The 22,163-nt window shown below is 47.9% G+C and overlaps 2 protein-coding genes across 2 annotated transcripts in view; one reads left to right on the top strand and one right to left on the bottom strand.

The window, feature by feature from the left end:
• LOC132462686 (uncharacterized) lies at positions 1 to 2,411 on the bottom strand. The gene is made up of 3 exons (XM_060058359.1): positions 983 to 2,411; positions 408 to 899; positions 1 to 182 (listed from the first exon to the last, which is right to left on the bottom strand). Exons 1-3 carry the CDS (start codon positions 2,399 to 2,401, stop codon positions 27 to 29), a joined length of 2,067 nt encoding a protein of 688 aa, XP_059914342.1. The 5' UTR covers positions 2,402 to 2,411; the 3' UTR covers positions 1 to 26.
• A 14,163-nt stretch (positions 2,412 to 16,574) lies between these two features.
• sntg1 (syntrophin, gamma 1) overlaps positions 16,575 to 22,163 on the top strand; it is a 23,375-nt gene continuing 17,786 nt past the window's right edge. Inside the window, exons 1-6 of the mRNA XM_060058357.1 lie at positions 16,575 to 16,999; positions 17,305 to 17,361; positions 19,467 to 19,601; positions 20,922 to 20,979; positions 21,519 to 21,526; positions 21,950 to 21,988. Of these exons, the coding sequence (XP_059914340.1) occupies positions 17,335 to 17,361; positions 19,467 to 19,601; positions 20,922 to 20,979; positions 21,519 to 21,526; positions 21,950 to 21,988 (267 nt within the window). The 5' untranslated portion in view covers positions 16,575 to 16,999; positions 17,305 to 17,334. The remainder of the gene's footprint in view (positions 17,000 to 17,304; positions 17,362 to 19,466; positions 19,602 to 20,921; positions 20,980 to 21,518; positions 21,527 to 21,949; positions 21,989 to 22,163) is intronic.

Genomic DNA, 22,163 nt, shown 5'->3' with positions numbered 1-22,163 from the left:
AGTGTTTTATTCCTCGAGTCTCTGTGTCATCTCTTCTTCCACTGGGCTTTCAGTTTATTCCGCATCCTATAAAACTCTGTTCTGAACTGGGGGTTCACGGCAGCGTAAATGATGGGGTCGGTGAGCGATGTCATGCAGGCAATCGAGATGAAAAGGATTTCCACGTCTTGGATGATTTCCATCTGAAGAACCGGGGAATAACAATGCAGAATTAGTGGAATACATTATTATGACATTCTGACTAATTAACTCATTTGTTCTCTAGGACATTTGTTCCAGCTGACATGATTTCCTCTGCTATTTCCGAGCCCTATTTAATTGAGCTACAACTATTCCCAAAGACAGAGGATGAGGCTGAGCCAACCGTACCATGAACACCCTGGCCTTCACACTGTCCGCACACTCACCTGGGCGTCGTTGCGCTGGAACACCAGCACGTTCACCAGGATGGTGGTGATCAGGGGCAGCCAGAACAGGAGGAAGGTGAGGATGATGTAGCCCGAGCGCTTGGCCAGCTTGCTCTCCTTCTTCTTGTTGCCAGTGGCCTTGGACGGCATCATGCAGACCGCGCCGGTCATCGCCTCATCCGCCGCTGCCGCCGTGGTCGTCGCGGGGGCGGGGCGTCTGACTATAGAAACCATGCACAGGTCCTGGTTGTCGACGGTGTCGCCTGCGGGGAGACCCACCACCATGGGCACCACCTCGTCGTTAACCGTGGGGAGACCCACGACCTGGTCATTGACCGCCGGGAGACCCACGACCTGGTCATTGACCGCCGGGAGACCCACGACCGAGGCCACCACCTCGTCGTTGACCTTCCCCTGCTCCAGGTCTATCAGCAGGGGCAGCACCGCGGGTTCCTCTGGTCCCCCGGGCCCCTTACCGGGCAGCGTCGGCCCCTTGGGAGCAACAGGCACCCGTGCTGGAGATTTGGACTCTTGCGTTTGTATTTTGTCTTGCCCCTTTTCGCCTGGCCCTTTGCCAGCTCCTGGGTGGCCCTCCGTCTCCCTGTTGGACCGCTGCTCCTTGACTTGAATGACAGGATTTGCAACGAGGGGGGTCTTTTTCTCCGTCTCGGAGGACCCCGCTTCCGCGACTCGGCCTTTGGTCGGGTTTTGCAGCCACCGCTGTCGCCCTTGGCGTCCTTAGGGGCCGGCGTGGGCTGTTTTAGGGGCTTTTCATCAGGTGGTTTGTCCGGTTCCTTTGTAGGCACAGCAACTTTCTCATTATGACTGGGAACCGGTGACACACTCACAGTCTCTGTGGGCTTCTGGGGAGCACCTGTAGGCTCCATAATAGATACCTTTGATTTACTATGCTCGACCTTTTCCACCCGAGGAACGCTCTCCACAGTCATTTGCTTCCCGTCCGTCTGACTCGCTGGCATTTCCTCCACTTTTTTCTCCTCTTTTTTCTCAATCTCAGCTCTTTTCTCCTCCTCTTTCTTCTCCTGCTTCGGAGCGGGGTTCACCCCCTTGTCGTAGATCTTGCGACTGTGCGCCGTCACGATGGCGAAGATGCTGGAGTAGAAGCCGATGATCAGAGCGAAGCAGGCGGTCCACAGGGGGATCAGTATGTACAGGCCGAAGGTGTCCTTGTACACGGACTTGAGCCTCGACCCGTGGCATTTGACATACACCGGCGAGTCCCTCACAAAGGTCACGCACACGGCCGCCACCACGATGGCAAAGGTCCACGTCAGGGGGATGAAGAAGATAATCCGTCGCTTGCGCTCGGTGATCTTGAAGGGGTGCGCGATGGCCTGATATCGCTCGGCGCTGATGCAGGCCAGGGTCACCAGCTGGATGCAGCAGCTGAAGGAGAAGGAGGCCATCTGCAGGTCGCAGATGACGGCGTCCGCCTGGCCCCGCAGGTGGACGGTCAGCACGATGACCAGGATGACGGGGCAGTCCACGGCGCAGCGCAGGAAGTCGATCACGGCCAGGTTGACCAGCAGCGCGTTGTTCCACGTCCGCAGGGACTTCTGGTGGTAGACCGCCCATGTCACGAAGACGTTGGCCCCGATGCCCACCATGGAGGTGCCCAAGAGGATCACGCAGTTGGCCACGAGGAAGGTGATGTCGACGTACCTCTGCCAAACTGAACTGCTGCTGCTGCTGCTGCTGTTGCTGTTCCCCGGTCCCCTGGCAAAGTCGCTGCTCATCTCCAGGGGGAGAGGCATCGGAGCCCGCGCCTCTTTATTTACTTTATTCCTAATCGTTCTAACTTGAGTTCTTCTGAGATTGGATCGCGAGGTGTGGCTCAGGTCTCCATCTCTTGAAGGCGAGTGATCGTCGGAGCGATGGGTAAAGAATGTTGAAATTATAAAAAAGGGGCTGCTGCCGTGCGACACGAGTGACGCCTTAGAGTCCTCCTTTTTCATTAACACCCCCCGTCTCATGTCCCCTGGGGGCCCCTCACTGTTCCACCGCTCCTAGCGTTCATTAGCACTTAGCCGGGGTAATCACAGCAGAGGCGACCGCACACACAGAACAAAGCAGAAGACGGGCGGATAATTGAAAAGTTCTGTCACTACCGCGGGCCGTGGTGTTTTCTGCAGCGCTGCTCTCTGTTCATATCCCCTGTTTGTGGAGATTTCACGATCCCCAGAAGCAATGCAGTCCAACCCTGTTCACCTGAACACGGGATATGGGTTTACAGTCTTTAAGATCTGGAATTGGAAAAGGCGTGTGTGAGAGTGTGAGTGTGTGTGTAGGTGTATATATGTGTGTGTGTGTGTGTGTGCACGTTCATCTGTGCGTGTGTGCTTGCGTGCGTGCGTGCGTGCGTGCATTTGTGTGTGTGTGTATTTGTTTGTGTGTGCATGTGTGCGTGTTTATTGAGGCAACAGCTGCTCAGCGAATGCCTTGTGTTCCTCCTGCAGAACAGCTCATAAAGGTTCAAATCTGTTGTATTAGCTGCACCACATGGATTACACCTCGCCACTGTATAATCCTATTTGTTTGAGATGAAGTGTGAAATGCTCTTTGCCTGAATTTTGCAGGCTTATGCACCATACTAAATCTGGGATTAGATCACGCTCGTGCATCCTCTAGTCATGCCTGACCAGGTTTTTCATGATGAGATCAAACAGACCCTTTTTGTATTCACACACCGTTTCAGATTGTATCGCACCTTGCAGCCATCTCAAATGAGAATATTAAAGTCATGGACAGATCAATATAAGCGCAACAATATAAAGGTCATTCATTCATTTTTATTTATCGACAAATGCTTAGCTATGAGCATTCATATACTGGGGGCAGTCACATGTGTCTACCCTCCTCTGATAAAGACAGATTTGCGTAGGTTTACAAAATGAGTTGTTTAAGCCATTTACTCACTGTGTGTTGATATCGTATTAATAAATAAAAATTACATTATAAGTGCCCATCCAAACTCGATAATGGTGGTGGCTTTGATCCATAGCAAGTCTGCTTGCAGGCATCCTTCAGACTACCACCTACCTACCTACCCCTGCATACTTTCTGAATAACCGTAAATGTCGGATTCCTGGCAGACTGCCCTCTCAGCATATTGGTTGTTTTTTAGGTATTTTAAAAAACTGCAGCACCATCTTTCTATGTATTCGTCTCCACTTGTGATGCATGCTTTGATTATTACCAGCCTCACTTAAGTTGCTTTGGATAGATTTATATTGTAAATGAAAATGCACGTACATATTTTATGTTTTTACAACAAACAATTATGCATTGTCCTGATTGTAACACGCTGCTATGTGATGGGCAGCCCCCTCCCTTTGAGAGGGAAAGCCACTGCCTCAGCTCAACGTAAGCCGTAGGGATCGGTTCCATAGCAGATGCAAAAGACAAAGTGGTTCAATTAAATGTGATCAGTGAGGCTGAAAACGTGTTCCTAAAGTAAAACGACGCATATTTGATACATTTATCTCCATCTTTATTCAATCACTTATACAACGTATGCATAAATTAGATCTACAGTTCAGACGGAATGCGTTTCAGTCGTCTTCTACCACAGTAGTGCTCCCGGTGGGAGCGCGTGTGTGTGTGTGTGGACGACGGCCGGTTTGACGGCAGCCTCACCTGGCCCGGTCCTGGACTCCGCCTCCGGAGGCGGAGTCCAGGACCGGGCCAGGTGAGGCTGCCGTCAAACCGGCCGTCGTCCACACACTCAGAGAGATCTCCTGCATGGCAAAATGGGGCCCCAGTGCCATGTGTCATCATCGACAATAAACCGGAGTTCAACAGCACCGCCTTGCGACCTGGTGTGTGTAGAGGAGCGTGGTAACGCTCCCTATGGCGGCCGCCCGGGGGGAGCGTGGAGCAACAGACATGGCGCGCACTCGCCGCTTCATTTAATCGGCGTTCCGCACAGGCAGACAAAGCTTTTGATGTATCACACATAATCACACGCACACAATGCTACGCACACACATACGCATACATGCATGATGGAAAAATGAACCCCCGGAACATCATCAATCACAGAAAAATCACAAACTGATTTTTAACTTCAAGTATCAAATACGCCTCAAGCTGCAAACGCTACCAGCCTGTAGGTGTGTGTGTGTGTGTGTGTGTGTGTGTGTGTGTGTGTGTGTGTGTGTGTGGGTGTGTGCCTGTGTGCGTGTGCGTGTGCGTGTGCGTGTGCGTGTGTGTGTGTGTGTGTGTGTGTGTGTGTGTGTGTGTGCCTGTGTACGTGTGTGTGTGTGTGTGTGTGTGTGTGTGTGTGTGTGTGTGTGTGTGTGTGTGTGTGTGTTTGCCTGTGTGTGTGTGTGTGTGTGTGTGTGTGTGTGTGTGTGTGTGTGCATCAGTGCTCTGCAGCTGCGGGGTTCCGGCCCGCAGCACACACCCCTCTGCGGGGGGGGGGGGGTTCGCTGGAGGGCCCAGGAGTCACAGAGGCAGCACTCGGTTGAGCGTGCTGCCTCTGACGCCTCTGTGGGGATGCTCCGCTGCGTTCCTGCGGCTCGCGGCCGTCATGGCCAGGCCGGAGGAGACGGGCCCGCGGGGGATGTACCGGCCGCACGACAACACCTCCAGGGCAGCGTCGCGGAACTGGGACGCACGCGCAGAGAGAGGCGCGTAAAAGATGGGAACAGAGAGCACTAAAACATGGACCCACAAGGCTCCGGCAGAGCCACACAGTCCCAGCGTTCATTCTGCTCAAACTAGGGTTCGAGCATTTTGTTCATTTTTCTTATCTTTACTGAGCGACATAAGGGGATACGTCCCTGCATTCCCTCCTGCAGGGACGGACGGACAGAACACAGACGTCAACAAACATAACTAAATGTTACCTGCTTGTTGGACAGGAAGTAGATGAGGGGGTTGTAGATGGGGCTGGTCTTGGCGAAGTACATGGGCATGGTGGCGACCAGCGGGGGGATGTGGACGCCCGGCGCCACCACCACCACCACCGACAGCACGGTGTAGGGCAGCCAGCACACGAAGAAGGCCGCGATCATGAAGAACACCGTGCGGATGGCCCGCTTGTTCTCCTCCGCGCTCGGACGGCCGCCCTGGAGCTCGACACTGCGGTTCAGCTGGGGGGACGGGGGGGGGGGGGCGGGGGGGGGGGGGGGGCACGGGAGGCAGGACACTGAGTGAGCGGACGGATGCCTCCTCTACGCGCTCTGCCATATATCACGGGGGACAGCGCCTCTGTTCGGGGTTGGCTTTAATCCAGAGTGATTTACAAGCGAGGCTCAGAGAGTAATCCGAACGGTCAATCAGCATCGGAGCACCTCCATGAAAAATCTATTTTTATCGTTACAAATAAAAAATCAAAACGGAAAAGCGCAGAGTTAGCTCAGGGAATCAGACGTACATTAGGTACCGTGGCAGGACGCACAAAACTTACAGCAAGTGGGTAAGAGGAGTGTTATTTTTATCTCATTTAGGATGATACACACACACACACACACACACACACACACACACATAGGCTATGAACATATACAGTATATACAGTACATAAACACATAAATCAGGGTTGAGGTGGACAGAATTGGAGACAGAAAAGGCAGCAGGGAAGACGGATGTCAGGGAGCCATACTGAGGAGTAGCACACAGTTAGAAGAGCTGCTTTTTACGGTAGGGTGCTGAAGGTTGGGAGTGGGATATACATCATAGATAGGTGTGTGTGTGAGTAGGTGTGTGTGTGTGTGTGTGTGAGTAGGTATGTGTGTGTGTGTGTGTGTGTGTGTGTGTGTGTGCGTAATGGGGGGGAGGGGTGTGTGTGGGTGTGTATGTGTGTCTGTGTGTGTGTTAGGGTTTATGTGGGTGCGTGTGGGTGGGTGAGTGTGTGTGTTTGTGTGTGTCAGTGTATGTACGTGGGTGTGTACATGGGTGTTTATGTTTGTGTGTGTGTTTGTATTTGTGTGTGTGTGTGTGTGTGTGTGTGTGTGTGTGTGTGTGTGTGTGTGTGTGTGTGTGTGTGTGTGTGTGTGTGGCTCCTATGGACTCAGCATAAACAGAGAGAGAATAGAACAAACGAGGAGGCATGGAAGCATGTGGGTCAGCTTGGCACAGGGACAGGATTGGAAGTCGTGTGTGTCTGTGTGTGTGTGTGTCTGTGTGTGTGTCTGTGTATGTGTGTGCGTGTGTGTGCACCTGCCTCCTGCACATCGACCTGAGCAGCTGCTCACAAGAGGAGGGGGGGGGGGGGGGGGTCCCTGATACATCTGTACCAGGTTGACGATCCACTGCTTCTGCTGCTGCTGCTAAATGTTCCGAAAAAACTGAGTCATTCCTCACTGTCTCTGAGAGGCACTGCTACTGCACGGGAGGATATCTCCTGTATTATATATATATATATATATATATATATATATATATATATATATATATATATATATTTATTTATTTATGTGTGTGCTACAGTGCAATTCTTGGGAAGTTAAGGTCAATGGCGACTTCACAACTTCAACGTGTTGTTGGAGGAGGTGAAGGAACTCCACCCTCGGCTCCATGGGTTTCTCTTTTTTTGGAGCCAGCTCTGATATGAGCGTGAATCCGGTGGTTTCTCAATGAATCTCTTTAGCCCTACCTACCGCAGTGCCCTGCCGCGTTTATTCCTCCTCTTCTCCTCCTTCTTAAAAGTGATTTGGGATTTTCTGTGTGCGTTGCGACAGGGAAACGGTCACCTCTTCTCTGGTGAAACGCCCCAGCTCGACAAAAGTAAAATGAAATATTCACGAATACAGAGTTGCGCCGGAGTCTGGGGTAAATTAATAACTGAATAACTGAGTCGATTGACGCGTGCGTTGAAAGGGATCGCGTGTGGTTTTCTTTGCAGCCAGCAGCCAGTCATTTTGGCAGCAGGCCGTCGCGCAGTGCACTGGAGACGAGGAACCCACCGTGCACCCCACTGTCGGAGCTGATGTCTATCGAAGTGCAACCCTAAACATCGCTGCTGTTGCTGTTGCTGCTGCTGCCCAGGAAATATGGGAAGAGAGATCATCGCATCCATCCAAGTGGCAGTGGAGGCTGCTCGGTGTTCTGCACGTCGCTACACCGTACAGTGGACCGGGATGCAGTGTGGGCGATGCGTGCACAAGGGATACATTGTGAATGTGCAGTGATCTTAAAAGCAACCGCTGCATAAATTAAACCAGAAAGCTTCTAATCGGGGGAGATGGAGGCTAGCGTCTGAAGGGATTTTGGTCAACGTTAGCACCTGTTTCCTGCGCGTTTGGGAGGTAAGCCTCACAAACCCTTTATTTTGGCTCTATTTGTATTTACAACGATGTGTGACAACAAGAGCAGTTTGCATTGAGATCGATAACCTGTACGCATCCTTCATCTACATTACTTTACTATGCACTTTTTCCAGTGTCATTTCATTCGCTTTCTGTAACTCCGTAGCCTTGACCCAGCGTTTGCGTGCAAACCTGCAGATGATTAAACGCGGTATAACCAGCCCTCCTCACATGTTGGTACATTGTCAATCTGGGTTTAAAGAATGCGAACTCATGACCGGCCTCGCCGTGGAAGACCGAGGCGATAGCCTGCGATCTCCAATTAACCCTGGCTTGTGCAACGTGCTCGTTATCGCCTCAATATTGAAAATAAAGCAGCCCCTAGTTCCTGGCCGTGCACCCAGTGTGCCTCCGACGAGACCTCGCTTCGCCCAAAGTGGCGTCCGGAAAGAACGCGTGTTTTTTTATTATTATTATTTTTTTTTTAAATAGACCACCATAAATCTCAAACGTCATGTCTTGGCTCAGACCGCTGAAAGCTTCCTCCATCAGTCATGCCTCTCGCTGCAAGATCCTTCTCCGCAGCAGCAACCAAGCAGCACCTCGGAATAAAACCCCAATCAAGCCAGCGTCCAGCCATGGTAACCTAGGACCGATACCACAGAAGACTGCTCCTGTAGTTCGTGCCCCCCCCGTTTGCACAAAGGGGGCTGATTTCCTATGGGAAATCATAATTTTCTTCATTGAAACATGATGGTTTTGTGACTTGTGTCGCCTGTGATTTGGTTGGGCTGTAAATCGTTTACCAACCTTTAGCAGAACAGGGGTAACATAGTAGTTCAATTCCCTAATTCTACATAGTATCTCGTTGTTTAGAAGTGATTTAGTGGATTTGACCCACTGATTTACTGATGATTTGGTTTATAACAGTATGCATGATGCCTGTAGTATTCATGTTGTAGTAGCAGACATCAAGTTTTGGTTTTGCCGTAGGTCAACCTTTTCTTTTTAATTTGCGTGACGTGTTGTGATTGCGCTGTACAGAATACTTATGTTGCTGGGTGTCGCCGGTCAAAGGTCATAGGTCATAGGTCTCAAGTATGTCATGGGATATAGGCTGCTGACGGACTCTTCTCCGACACAATGAATTAAGAAGTTGACACGTCGTGACAATTTAATGCCCAGAGAGCATGCACATACACACACAGGCAAGCATGCACACAAACACACACACATAAACACACACAAACACATTCACGCGCGCACACACACACACACACAAATAACATTCACACACACGCATGCAAGCACACACACACATAGAAACACATACACACAAGCACGTACACACACACATACACAAACACACGCATACACACACACATGCACACGAACAAATACATACACACACACACAAACGCATTCACCTCATCCCTCTATACCCTAAGTCAAGCATACACGTGTGTGTGTGTGTGTGTGTGTGTGTGTGTGTGTGTGTGTGTGTGTGTGTGTACACCCACACGCGCACAAACACACAATCATGCACGCACACCCCCTTGAGTTTCCCCTTCCCCCTCATCCCTCTGTACCCTAAGCCCAGCGTCCGCTGGCCACATCACAGAGTGTCAGTCTTCCCCTTGGCCCTGTGAGACGTGTCAGTGGTGTCAGGTCAATGTGTCCCGGCGTGGAGCGCCGGTGTCGCGGGGGCTGCCTTCTGGGGAAACGCACACGGAGTCAGCATGTAGCTGCAGGATGAGACCATTCTGCTTAATGTTAGGTTTTACTTTGGTTTTACCTGGTAGATTCACACAGAGATTTATAAACCTCCCTTTCAGGAGAGACCTGTCAATGAAGCAGCATAAACCTGCTTATGCAGCTTAGGTTACCACATACCCTTATAAATTATATATATATATATATATATATATATATATATATATATATCTCTGCTGACACAATGTGTTGCTATGGACATTGCCATTATTCTGATTGCTCCGCCATCGCTATGGTTTTCTATTTATAACATTTCTGATCATCTCTGTGTGTCTCATTTAATATGACCAGATCTGCCTCTATGATCATGGACTGAGATGGTTTCCTCCATGTAGGGGATGTGACTGTCCGCCTGTTACTGAAATGTAGGAGATGTGACTGACTGCCTGTTACTTAAACGTATGAGATGGGACTGTGACTGCCTGTTACTAAAATGTAGGAGATGTGACTGACTGCCTGTTACTTACGTACGAGATGGGACTGTAACTGCCTCTTACAAAAATGTAGGAGATGTGACTGTGACTGCCTGTTCCTTAAATGTAGGAGATGGGACTTACTGAATGTTACTTAAATATAGGAGATGTGACTGTGACTGCCTGTTACTAAAATTTAGGAGATGTGACTGTGACTGCCTGTTCCTTAAATCTAGGAGATGGGACTTACTGAATGTTACTTAAATATAGGAGATGTGACTGTGACTGCCTGTTACTTAAATGTAGGAGATGTGACTGACAGCCTGTTCCTTAAATGTAGTAGATCGGACTGACTGACTGTTACTTAAATGTAGGAGAATTATTTATACAAAGCGCCTGGTTGTAACATATTTTGCTCAAGGACGCATGACATGACATTGGATGACATGACATGGGGATTGAAATCGGCACTCTTCAGCTGAGAGTTGAAGACACCTAGACACGGCAATACTGTACAGTATTGCCGTGTCTAGGCCCTAGGGGTGTTTAACTCAGTACAATACAGTACAATACTTTGCAATACTCTGCCATACACACAAAACTCTGCAATACATTACTCAATATACTGCAAAATGATACACTACAGTACACCACAATACAATACATTATACTAAACTGCAATATAATACACTACAATACATTACAATGTACTATCCTCAGGCCTAGTTAGGAAGATTGACTGCAACTAACAATGAATTAGCTGTTTTGTCTATAAAATGTCAATCAGTGTTTCCCAAACCTAACAAGAAGTCCTCCGATGTCTTGTTTGGTCCACAACCCAAAGATATTCAGGCTACTGTCTGAGAGGTCTTAAGCAAACTGAAAATATTCACATCCAGGGAGCTGGAACCAGAGAGTCTTGAAAATGACTCACTGAATAATCAACTGTCAGAGCAGTCGGTGATTCATTGAATAGTTGTAAAGGAATCCATTAATCGATGGATCCTCGCAGCTCAGCGCAGCCCATGGGCTGATGCAGAGGATGTAGGTTAAGTCGCTCGACATGAGCACACACTTCACAGATGCCTCTGTGCATCGCCTGGGCGACCCCAACATTTATGAATATGCAGACAAGCTCTCTCCATCCACCTCTCATCACTCCTCCTCCACCTTATCTCCTTTTCAAACTCCCCGTTTTTTAAAACTCAATCAATAGGCGGGTCATGAATATTAATTTCCCCTCACATCTATCAGTCTCCCTCCTCAACGGTTCTCCACGTTGGGTTCCGTTTCATTAAGCCTGTGCTTCTTGTTCAGGCGCATGTTTTAACCATGAGGACGTAGACACGCTGGAGGACGATGTGTTGTAAGTTGAGAATATGCAAGAGCGATACGCGAAAGAGCCAATGGCAAACACACACACACACACAGCGGAGACAGATACAGTTTACCAAGGACGTGGTGTCTTGCAGTTTAAATATTGCTTTTCTTAAGTGTTTCTCAGATATTTTAATGAAATAAGAAACACAGAGCCTGGGGGCCTGACGAATCTGCCAGCTCATGTATTATTTGCAGTGGCGTATGCGTCTGAACACCCCCCCCCCCCCGCCCTCACCTCCAGCCCAGACTATGATTGGCCGTGCAGTCAGTTTCGGCTGGGCCAATCACAACCATTGATCTAATATGGGGCGGGATTGGCATATGACTCATCTGAGGAGCGTCCCGGGGCAGCGCCTTTTGAGGCATTTTCATAAACAACCAAGATGTCTGCCGCTGATGTGTAGAACGTTTTGTTGTTCTGATTGAATGCGGTTCGGTCCAATCGTGTCGAGAGGCATTTTGGTCTCTGGACGTTGAAATCTCCCTGTGGAAATTGAATAAGCAAAGGAGGGTTCCAGTTGAATGCGCGTTTCCGAATTAGTCGGCCGATGTCGGAAACACCGCCTAGATTTAAAAAAAAAAAACAGGAATCCTAACGGGAATCTTAAAAGAAGTGGTTCCCTTAAGGTTCTCATCGATTCCATCTAAAGAGGATCCGGACTCTTAACGAATACCAGTAGCAGTAGAAGTTAGCTTCCTCATCATTCCGTACCCCCGAGCCAAACTGCTAAAATAGGACGATAAACCATCTAATATCATCGTATAAACCGCTTTAAGAGGGGTAAGGGGGGTAAGAGGGGGTTTCTTCAACTGATTCTCTCTACATAAACTGATACAGATGAGTGGATAGGAGCACATAATGTCATACAGCGATGGAGGAGCCAAACATTGCCATCTTTGCTGTACGACGAGCCTGTGTCACCGTAGAAACAAACACACACCACCTCACTCACTCACATGCACACACACACACACACACAGAGGGTCAAAGTACCGCTGGTGTCCTTCGCAGAGCCGCGGCCGACGTCCTGCAAAACGAAAAACTGTGTGTCGCCAACCGGCTGGCTCGGGGGGGGACTGATGTCCAATCAAGTGAACACACAGCCAGCCTAATGCAGGGGACCGGGGCGGGGGGGGGAGAACGACACCACACTCATTGATATGCCCCTCAGATGCTAGGCCGTTTGATTTCCAGAATAAGGACCGCAGCGCTAGACATGGCGGCGGCGGCGGCGGCGGCGGCGAGAACGAGTCATGGTTGACCGTCGAACGCCATTTTGAGACGTGAGACGCAAGACAATGTGCGGAGCTTGTGAGAACATCTGGGGGTGGTCTTGCGTGTGTTCGTTCAGGGGGTAAAAAAAGGGGAACGGGAGGAGAGTGAGTGAGGATAAGAGAAGCCCCTTTGCTTCTACCACTGGGCTCTTGGCTCTTGGGGGTTTCAGTGTTTCCCATGATGCTTTGCAGCATCCAGGTGTCCCAGCCAGGACAATTTTAGGTCATATTTGATTAATGCGGGAGGTCTGCTTCCTTCCTTTTAAGCGAGGCTGCCTATGGAAGTCGATAAAAGCTGTCTTCTTTACTCTTTGTTTGCAGATTGCATTTTCGCCTCTGAACTGTTTCCGTTGTTGTGTTTTTTTGTCGGTTTGTAATCCATGCAAAGTTAGGAAAACAGCTTCCAGCGGCAATTAACCCAGTTCCATCGTTATTCTTATTAAGACAGAAGCGCTATGGCTGTGGTGGTGTTAACTAAAGAGAGAATGAGCGGAATTGGGAAACACATGATCAGATTTAGATTTAGTCGCACTCCATTGAATTTTTAATGTTCTCCCCGCGAACGACGACAACAACAGAATATTCAATTACACGTAGAAAGCGATGTCAACGCCGTCAGGTCGAATTTACTTTCTTCTTTTTTATTTTAGATCCCATTTGCCTATTGTGTGTATGCTAAGGTTATTCTATCTCAAACATTCCTGTACCCTTCAGCCCTTGTGTTTCTTGTTTCACGGTTTGATTTCCCAGACTTTATATATTCCATTCGTTCTCTGTCTGGAGGGAGGGGGGGGGGTCGTATTGAAAGCTGTGTCATACTAGTTTAAATTCAGTGAGGGAGCATCGTCTTGCGTCCCCCGAGTTCTTGCCTTTGGGTTCGGTATTCCTCCCCTTGCAGCCACGAGGCTGCTGTTTAATCCTTCACTGCGTCCTTTTGTGTTTGTCGCCACTCACCGTGCCAAAGTGTCCTCTATGAAGACACCTCCATACTACACGCCTCTCAGGGCTGGGCCCTTCCAACGCAGCTGCTTTGTATTACAGTCTGCTACTGTCTGCAAAAGAAAAGTGAAAACATAAAAAATCAATTAGGCAGGGGATGCAAATTGTTAATCTGCGATGGTGTAATGACCAGCCATGTTTCCCCTCCTCGTCCTAATTAAGATGGTCATGTAAGATATCTCGCTTCACTTCCAATCCCCCTGGCCATCAGCTTCCTAGCGCTGTATCGAATGCTAATAGACTTAATGAATTTATTCAAATTAAGTAGACCTTCTGGTTCCTAAGGCAAAATAAGAAAGCAGAAGAAAGATCAGAGAGATATGTCATGTCGGCGCTCACCTCGGAGCGAAACCCTTCCAAACACCATAGTTAGGCATATAACAAACAACACCAAACTCAGAATCACCACTTTCTAGCAGACATGATTACGGATGGAGTTTCTGAGTCGAGACTCCTGGATTCGAGTTGGCATTCAGCAGTTTGTTGGAAGCGCCTTTCGGCCAAACCCCATCCATCACCTGGATGATTGCTGGGGGCCAGGCTGATAAATATGTCTATCACTTATTCACCTGTGTTACCGATTGCTGCAGGACTTGCTCAGGCATGGCAGCCATCTCTGACTCGAAGTCGAGGAGTACCCCTGCCTTGCACTACTGGTATTTGGTAGCAAGCTTTTTTTTTTTTTCCATGAGGGGGGTGTAGTACTTGTTGCACACGAGCAAACAAATTACGGTACACCTTATTAGACAAAGGACATCCTCAGGAGACAGAGTGTTGGGCAAACAGTCGCCTGCAGAGATTAGCCCTTTCAGTCCAGCGTTGGGAACGAGAGTTCAGCGGGATGGGCCGCTCATGCAAATTTCAAAGGAGAAACAGAAACAGAATCAGTAAGACAGTGTTGCCCTGAGTGTTAAAATAACTAAATGAGTACTGGGGAAATGTGTGACTGTTGGAAATTTTGGTCGCATCAAAGGTGACTTCTCCTCCCTTGACTCTGCCCTCAATTCCAGATCTTTTTAGCAAGCCCTTGTGTAGGAGAGTAATGCTCATTTAATTGAATTGACTTGAAGTGTAAAATAAAACACTCTTTGGCTTCCGCCGAGTGGTTTAATAATGACAATATAACACCAATAACGGCCTCTCACCGAATTAAAAACCTTCAATCCGGGAATCCATCGCGTCTGGGGTCGTGGAGCTAATACTCATAGAGCTAACGCACTGTAGAGTGAAGGCCCTATCACTTCCAAAGTCATAAAAAACATTATTTGGTGGCGGTGCTTCCCCTGCAGCCTGGATCTCCACCTGGGTGGTGCAACGGCCGTACGCCCACCCTGTCCTGCAGCGTCTGGGAGACTAAAGACGTCGCGATCACGTTCTACATGTGTTATCATCTGCTCAAGCTTACCGCTCGCTAAGACCTTGCACCTCTCCCTTTTTGTTTAACCAGACGATTGAGATTGCATAGGTTTTGTTAATTCGTAGCTTTGGCCGTGAGTTGGCTGCCGGTGGAGCACTTGACGTCTGCCTCAACTCAAACATCATAAAAAAGGCTTCATTTCTTTTTATGGTTTTAGCATCAGTGAGGGTAAAGAGTTGCCTATTTCTGAAGTAGGCCTCACGTCGAGGCAACGGCGATTAAGACGCGCGTGGTCCCCGGGCTGCGGATGCGTTTCTCTTCATCCAAGTGACGAGAAAGTGGACATTCGTTTTAAAAACACTGTCTGTAAACGCTGCCAAGTTTGCGCCTGCAACCCTTGAGTGGTTCTGGCTCTCTCTGGCTTGTAGTTCTGGCTTTGCTTTTGACAAGAAAACTCTATGCTAGTGGGCTGCAAGGGGAAAATATCCCCCTTCTCCAATTCATTTGGATTTGAAAATGATTGGATTCATTGTTTGGTTTTGTTTGTTATATTTTTTACTATTATCAGCGGCTAGGACAACCTAATTATGCTTCGGTGAAGATTTTTAATGAACCTAAACCCCTGACTGTTGCTCGTTATAAGGGAGTTAGCATCATGAGCATGAGGCCTTTGAACTTTTGACATTTTTTTTCTCTAGCATTATTCCGCAAAAATCGTTATTTTGGATATTGCTAATTGCCATTTTTTTGTTGGTTGCCTTCCCTCTGTTTGCTAATCCTACCTACGGAGAGACGCCAGCAGCACAGACCTTCTGGCAAAGCCCTCAACCAGTCTCATTGGGTCTGCTCTGTAATCAGAAGTCAACGTCACACTCTCCGATTCCTTTCCCCTCTTTTCCTTCGGTGGGTATTCTGTTTTAATCCCAGGGGGAATAACAAACACAGCGGCAACAAAGGAGCCTGCGACGACTTGACAAACCCGCCGACAAAGCACGCTAACGAGAAGCATTTCTCGAGGGGTTTCCAGTGCATCAAACGCACAACGCTCTCGCTTGTATCACTTGTACTTTCCCTTTTGAGTCGCATGAAAATAGGGAAAATGTATGTTAATTGCCATCTCGCAGTTAAACACACAAATCCAAACGCTCGTTTCCGAATCACGGGCACAGTTCCGAAATCTATCCTCGCTGATTGCTCTCTGAATGACTGGATATTTTATGAATCATAATCACACCCATGTTTACACTAACAATGATTTCCCGTGACACACACACACACACACATCTGACGTAAAATGACGTCGCCCTGCAATTTCACGGGCGTCAGTTCAAACAACAAACCTCAGCTCACCTCCCCTCCTGCAGCCTAGCCATTCTCGACTTACTCCAGTAGTATTCCTGTAAATTATACATCAACTGAATTCCATCCTGTATCTTTTCTTTCTCCCCCTACAGCTCATGGCGGATTCCAGCGGTTCCCTCTCTCGCTAATGGATCCCACCTTAACCAAATGAAGGATTTAAATAATGCCTAAGCCTCAACCTGCTGGAATTAAAGCAGCCCAGCCACCAATCAATGTCGGGAGTTTATAAAACCGCACCGGAGCACAGCAGCTTCCCTGTGCCCTTCCTCGCCAGCTAGGAGAAGAGGAGCAGGAGGAGGGGGAGGGTGGTGGAGGAGGAGGAGGAGGTGGTGGGGGAGGAGAGGGGGGGTAATCCTACCTCTGCGCACCAAGCCGATAGAGAAAAAGGGGAGAGAGAGTCGACTGCACCCTCTCTACCTGGTAGCTCCCCGACCCTGGACAGCATGAACCTCGAGGCTGGCCTGCACGGGCTGCACCAGGGGAGCTCGGACGCCTAGTGGATGGGCTAGATCGGTCAGCACGCTGCAGAGCTCAAAGGGGGCCCTTCTGCTGAGGCCTGCCTCTCGGTGCCTCCTTAACACTTTTAGTCGTTTAAGTGTAAGCTGTGGGATTTATTCCCCCCCCCCCCCCCCCCCCTACTTATTCTTCTGGTTGTTTTTTTTCTTCTCCCGGCGTTGTTTTTTATTTTTTATTTTCATGTCAAGTCAAGAGGCAATCATGTCTGGTTGCGACTGAGTGGAACAGGTTCCTGTAAACCCGGTATGTTCCAATTATTATCCCTTTCATGTTGTTTGTAAATGTAGTGAGCGAAGCTGCTGCTGAATCCACAATGAGCCATGCGATGTACCTGCTACTCAGCTTCATGCCGCGCCGTGATTGGCTGATTGTACCGACACATCATCTGTAGCTGCACAAACACATTGCTCTTTATCAGCCTTGTCTAGACTGGCCCCTTCCTTCATTATTCTCTCGCGTGACGTTTCAAATATCACCATTCAGATCGTTTCTGATGACAGACTGTTCTCTCTTCCGGTGTACTGTCTGTGTTCCCTTTTCTCTTCCAGGGCAGTTTCCCCCTCCCTGCATAGTAGCACATGGATTTCAAGACTTCAAATGAAGAGGTAGGCTTCTATTCCATCCCCTGCATTTCGGTAGTTGATTTGCAGCCATCCACTCGTCCAGCGCAGCTCCTCATGTTCATGTTCCTGTGCGTCTGCCACTCAGAGGACCGAGCCGGGCTCTTACCCAGGTAGCATGACGAGGTAGCCTGAGCCAGATGGGCCCCTGTTGAAAGGCCTGGCGTGTGTTGTGCATAGATGCTTGTGTGTTATGCGTGTGTTTTGTGTGTGTGTGTGTGTGTGTGTGTGTGTGTGTGCGTTTGTTGTGAAGTGAAAATGACCCATCCAGGCTGAATCGGTCTCGGCGGTGATAATAAGGGGGATAATGGAGGGGGATTAAAGGAAGGTAGGGAAGGCCGGGCGCGAGATGGGATCACAGATGTGGCCAATTACATGCAGTGCATCCTCCAGGAGAGGTCAGGGCGCGTTCGACGCTGGCCGGCTGACCCCGCGACGCCGCCACTGCCCTCATTTGGCCGGGCCGGCGCCTCACTCTCTGAGAGGGCGTGCGAGCGCACGTACACGGAGACGCGCCTCTCGGTGTCTTCAACCTCTCCTCCATTCCACGTGATCATCGGCACACGTGCTCACACACAAGAACACACACGCATGCAACGCAGGCACACGCAAGTGCACAAATACATGCCTGCACACACAAATACATACACACACACACACACACACACACACACACACACACACACACACACACACACACACACACACACACACACACACACACACACACACACACATGCGTGCAAACACAAGTACACACACACATACACACATATGCATGCACACACAAGTTAACACACACACACATACATGCGTTCAAAATACAAGTACACTCACACACACATGCATGCACACACAAGAACACACACACACACACGGATGCAAGTACACACACAGTCAAATGCATGCATGTGTGCACGCAGGTGTGCACGCACACACACAACCAGGCAGGTATGAGGATAAGTGAACAGCAGCCCTCAAAGACACTTACACATAAATGGATCTGGATGGACTGAAGGGTTAACTTAATGGTATACAATTGCCCCTCGTTGCCAGCAGTCACTCCATTCTCCATTCTAGAGTTCATTCTAAGTGCAATACTGTTTCTCCTTGCAATTAGTTTTTATCCTTGCAATCTACTTGTAAGCAAGAGTCAAATCAACACAATTCTCGGGATCCGAAAGCCGGCCCCAAATTGGAGTTTGGAGGCTCATTTGGAGCCTTAGAAAAACAGTTGGCTTGTTACCACATGACGAATGGCGCTGAGGTGACACCTATGCTGACTCTGGTGCATCTTTCTATTAGTAATCCTGTCAGGTGAGGGTGGTTCTTTTTTATTTAGACCTTTCTAAAGTCTCAAGGACAGGACCGGCATCCCAATTAGCCCGGAGAAGAAAGGTCGACGCAGAATGCAAATGTATTAAGGATTAGCATATTATTTGAATGGATCATTGCTAACATACACTCGCACCTAGCGGGCTTGGCATACGACCGTGTACAGAGAGAGCGAGAGAGGAAACCATGGAGAGAATTCCCCCTCATTTCACAGATCCTTAATTTGCCATGATAAAATGTAAATAGACGTTTCATTGAATTAAAAAGCCATCCGTCACTGATTATTGTGGGGTGTAGATTTGACGATTTTATTATCAATATTAGCACAGTGGTTCAATAGTTGTTGAATAACATGAATAATTTGAGTTCCTTTTTTCTGCTTGTCATTGTGTCGTTGTATTTTAAAAAGTATGCAATTTATTCATGTTTCTTGTGAGAACAATATTTTATGTCGACAATACTTTATGCCCTAGATCATGAATTTTTATGATCCATCATTTATAAAACAAGTCGACCGTATTTCTAAGAGAGACTTTCCTACGTTGGTTTTTGAACGACTCGGCCATTAGTGGTTTTTACATTTGCATCAGCAAGTCATCAAGGAGGGAAACGAATAACAGGCAGCGCCATCGGCACCGGCATAATCCCCCCGTTCATCCCACAACAGTGTATTCTCAATTCCATTACATTTCGCAGCTCATTTATTCAGTCACGGCGGGAGTGATGGATGATTTTATCAGTTTGATTCCCTGCAGACAAAGACTGGGATTTATTTGCTGCAAGAAGGTAATGAAGAGCCGTTCAACATTCGACTGCACTTGGCCAGAGACATTCTGACGATCCAGGAGCAAGATGTCATCTGCGTGTCCGGAGATCCCTTCTACTCCAGTGTAAGGAACCCGATTTGTCCCATAAATACACCTTATACTTCTGCTCTCTTCTCCGACGGATCAGGATTAGGCTCTCTCTGAGTGTGTGTGTGTGTGTGAGTGTTTGTGTGAGATTATATGCTTGTGAGTCTGTGTGAGTCTGTGTGTGTGTGTGTGTGTGTGTGTGTGTGAACACATTCACACATTCACACATTCAAATCAATAACCATAGAGGACAATATAAAAATATTGATGATACACTGAATGCCTATGAACTCGACAAATAAACCGTCCATAATTCAGTCCGGGCTATTAAAAGCTATTTCAGACCCGATAATGTAGCTTTAGGCCCAAAGCAGGAGTAATGGTAATAGCCAAACTTAACGTTCTATGAATGGAAATATAAAACAAAACGACGGACTTCAATTGTTAATGGCAGCGCACTTCAGCAGAGCAACATGTATTTTCAGTGCCTCGCCTGCTATAAAGGAAAATAGAAATTCATGCAGTTCAAGTCCATTATTTTTTTTTCCCTGACTTGCGGGAGTCTCTGCGATACTGCCCCATTATTGCTTTTGAGAAATATGTATCTCCCCGATTTTATTTTGGCGTCAAAGAGATGGAGAGGTATATTTTCCTCTTCCTGAGTACATTGCAATCCTCGAGAAACAGTGATATAAATTGCTCCCTGCGTGCTGCGTCGTGTCCTTGCGGCGGTTTTGAGAAACACTTTAAATCGAGTGACCTAGTTTTGTGACTTGTGGTCATCACGCTTTGAGTACTGATTCACCGTTTTCTTAAACCATCGTTCCAAATAGCCTCTTTTAAGGCAGATTCAAGAAAAGGGGACATTATGATTCCATGGGATTTCAGGCCATGGATAACTATTCTATTCTAGTATTCTATAGCTACTGTATTTTAAACATTATTTCTCCACGGGATTTCAGGCCATGGATAACTATTATATTCCAAACTATTCTACTATTCTATACCTATTCAATTTTTTTTTAATACTTTTAATTCATTGGAGAGAAATTATTTCTCCACGGGATTGAATCTTGAAGCAGAATGGTAGCAGTTCTACTAGAAGTGATGAATGTGCTCTTCATTACCACAGGGTATCAAATGTAACCCCGCAATGCCCACAGGCTACACAAACGTAACTTTTAATGTCTTTAAGCCTGCAATGTTCCAGGATTTGGTCTGAAGCATTTCCATTCCTCAGATACCTTTTTATAGTAAACTTCCCTTTTACCTTTCAATCATGGAGGGTTTGTCTACAGCAGAGCCCCAGGCCCTTGTTGATGGAGTCTGACTCTGACGCTGTGATCCTCCCCACAGGAGAGGACTGTGACCATACGCAGACAGGCAATCGGAGGGTTTGGCCTGAGCCATCAAGGTAAACTAAAAACCAGCCAAACGTCTCAGGCACATTAGTAGAACAGGTCAGAGAGAGAGAGAGACTGAAAGACTGAGTCAGAAATAGAGAGAAAAAGAGATGGCGAGAGAGAGAGATCGAGTAAGAAATAGAGTGAGAGAGATGAAGACAGAAAGAAAGAGAAAGATGCAGTCAAACAGGGTAAGGGGGAGAGAAAGAGAAATAAAAGCGTGTGTCTCCTGCCAGGTGCTAGCCAGATGTTTCTGTTGTCAGAGGAATAAGAAGTGTGTTGTGTTTCCCGTTGTCTGCGTCTAGTTTTGTGACTTGTAATTAACGACTCTGTTTGTACTCCAGGGTGGGGCAGAGCATAAGATCCCAGTTGTGATATCCAAAATATCGAAAGAGCAAAAAGGTGCAGTTCCTCTGCGGATTAACCATTTTTTTCATCAAAGCAGAGTTGATTGAGTTTCCTTCCTGAACGCTATTTGCTTTTTCTCTCTCCTCCGTAACTTTCCAGCTGAACTCTCGGCCTCCTCTTCATCGGCGATGGCATTCTGCAGGTAAACAGGTCGGCATGACGCGTCTCTCCCTCCCTGCTTCTTGCCAAAGTGAAGCCTAGATTTAATATTCCATGCTGCATATGTCAGCGAAATCAGGTTGAAACACGAGGCACTTCCAGGTAAATGTCAGATTCCTCGGCCGTGTTTGGGTTGCAGAGAAACATGTAAAAAAAAAAACCTGGGTAAATCGAATGATCTCCCAGTGCCTGCACGGCGGTCCGCCAAGATAACGTTTGCAGAGAGATATTAGCCCCCCCTTCCTGCTGCTACCCCTGAATCGCTTTTTTAGTTTTGTGTTTTTGTGCAGAGAGTGTTTGTCCGCTTGTCCTTTTCAACATCATTTGAACGATCGCGATACCATGAGATAGCTTGGACCGCCTGTTATGTTTTTGGGGGCTTGTCATCTCTAATATCGCTGTGTGCTTTCGCAGATAAACGGAATCAACGTCAGAAGCTACCGCCACGAGGAAGTGTGAGATGTCAGATGCATATATTCTATTCTCAGCGCCGTTTTCGAAATCTCTAACCTCATGGTATTTATCTGGTACCGAAGGAATAAAGAGATAGAAATCAGGCCTTCTGTGTCCTTCTTGCTAAAAAAAATTCTCAAAAAGAAATCCTTGCGTGTAGTCTGTTATCTTGGAT

The sequence above is a fragment of the Gadus macrocephalus genome, chromosome 8, assembly GCF_031168955.1.
Source record: "Gadus macrocephalus chromosome 8, ASM3116895v1".
NCBI classification, from domain to species: Eukaryota; Metazoa; Chordata; class Actinopteri; order Gadiformes; family Gadidae; genus Gadus; species Gadus macrocephalus.
Note: the sequence above shows the minus strand (reverse complement) of the source record. Positions and strands in the feature narration are given on the sequence as shown.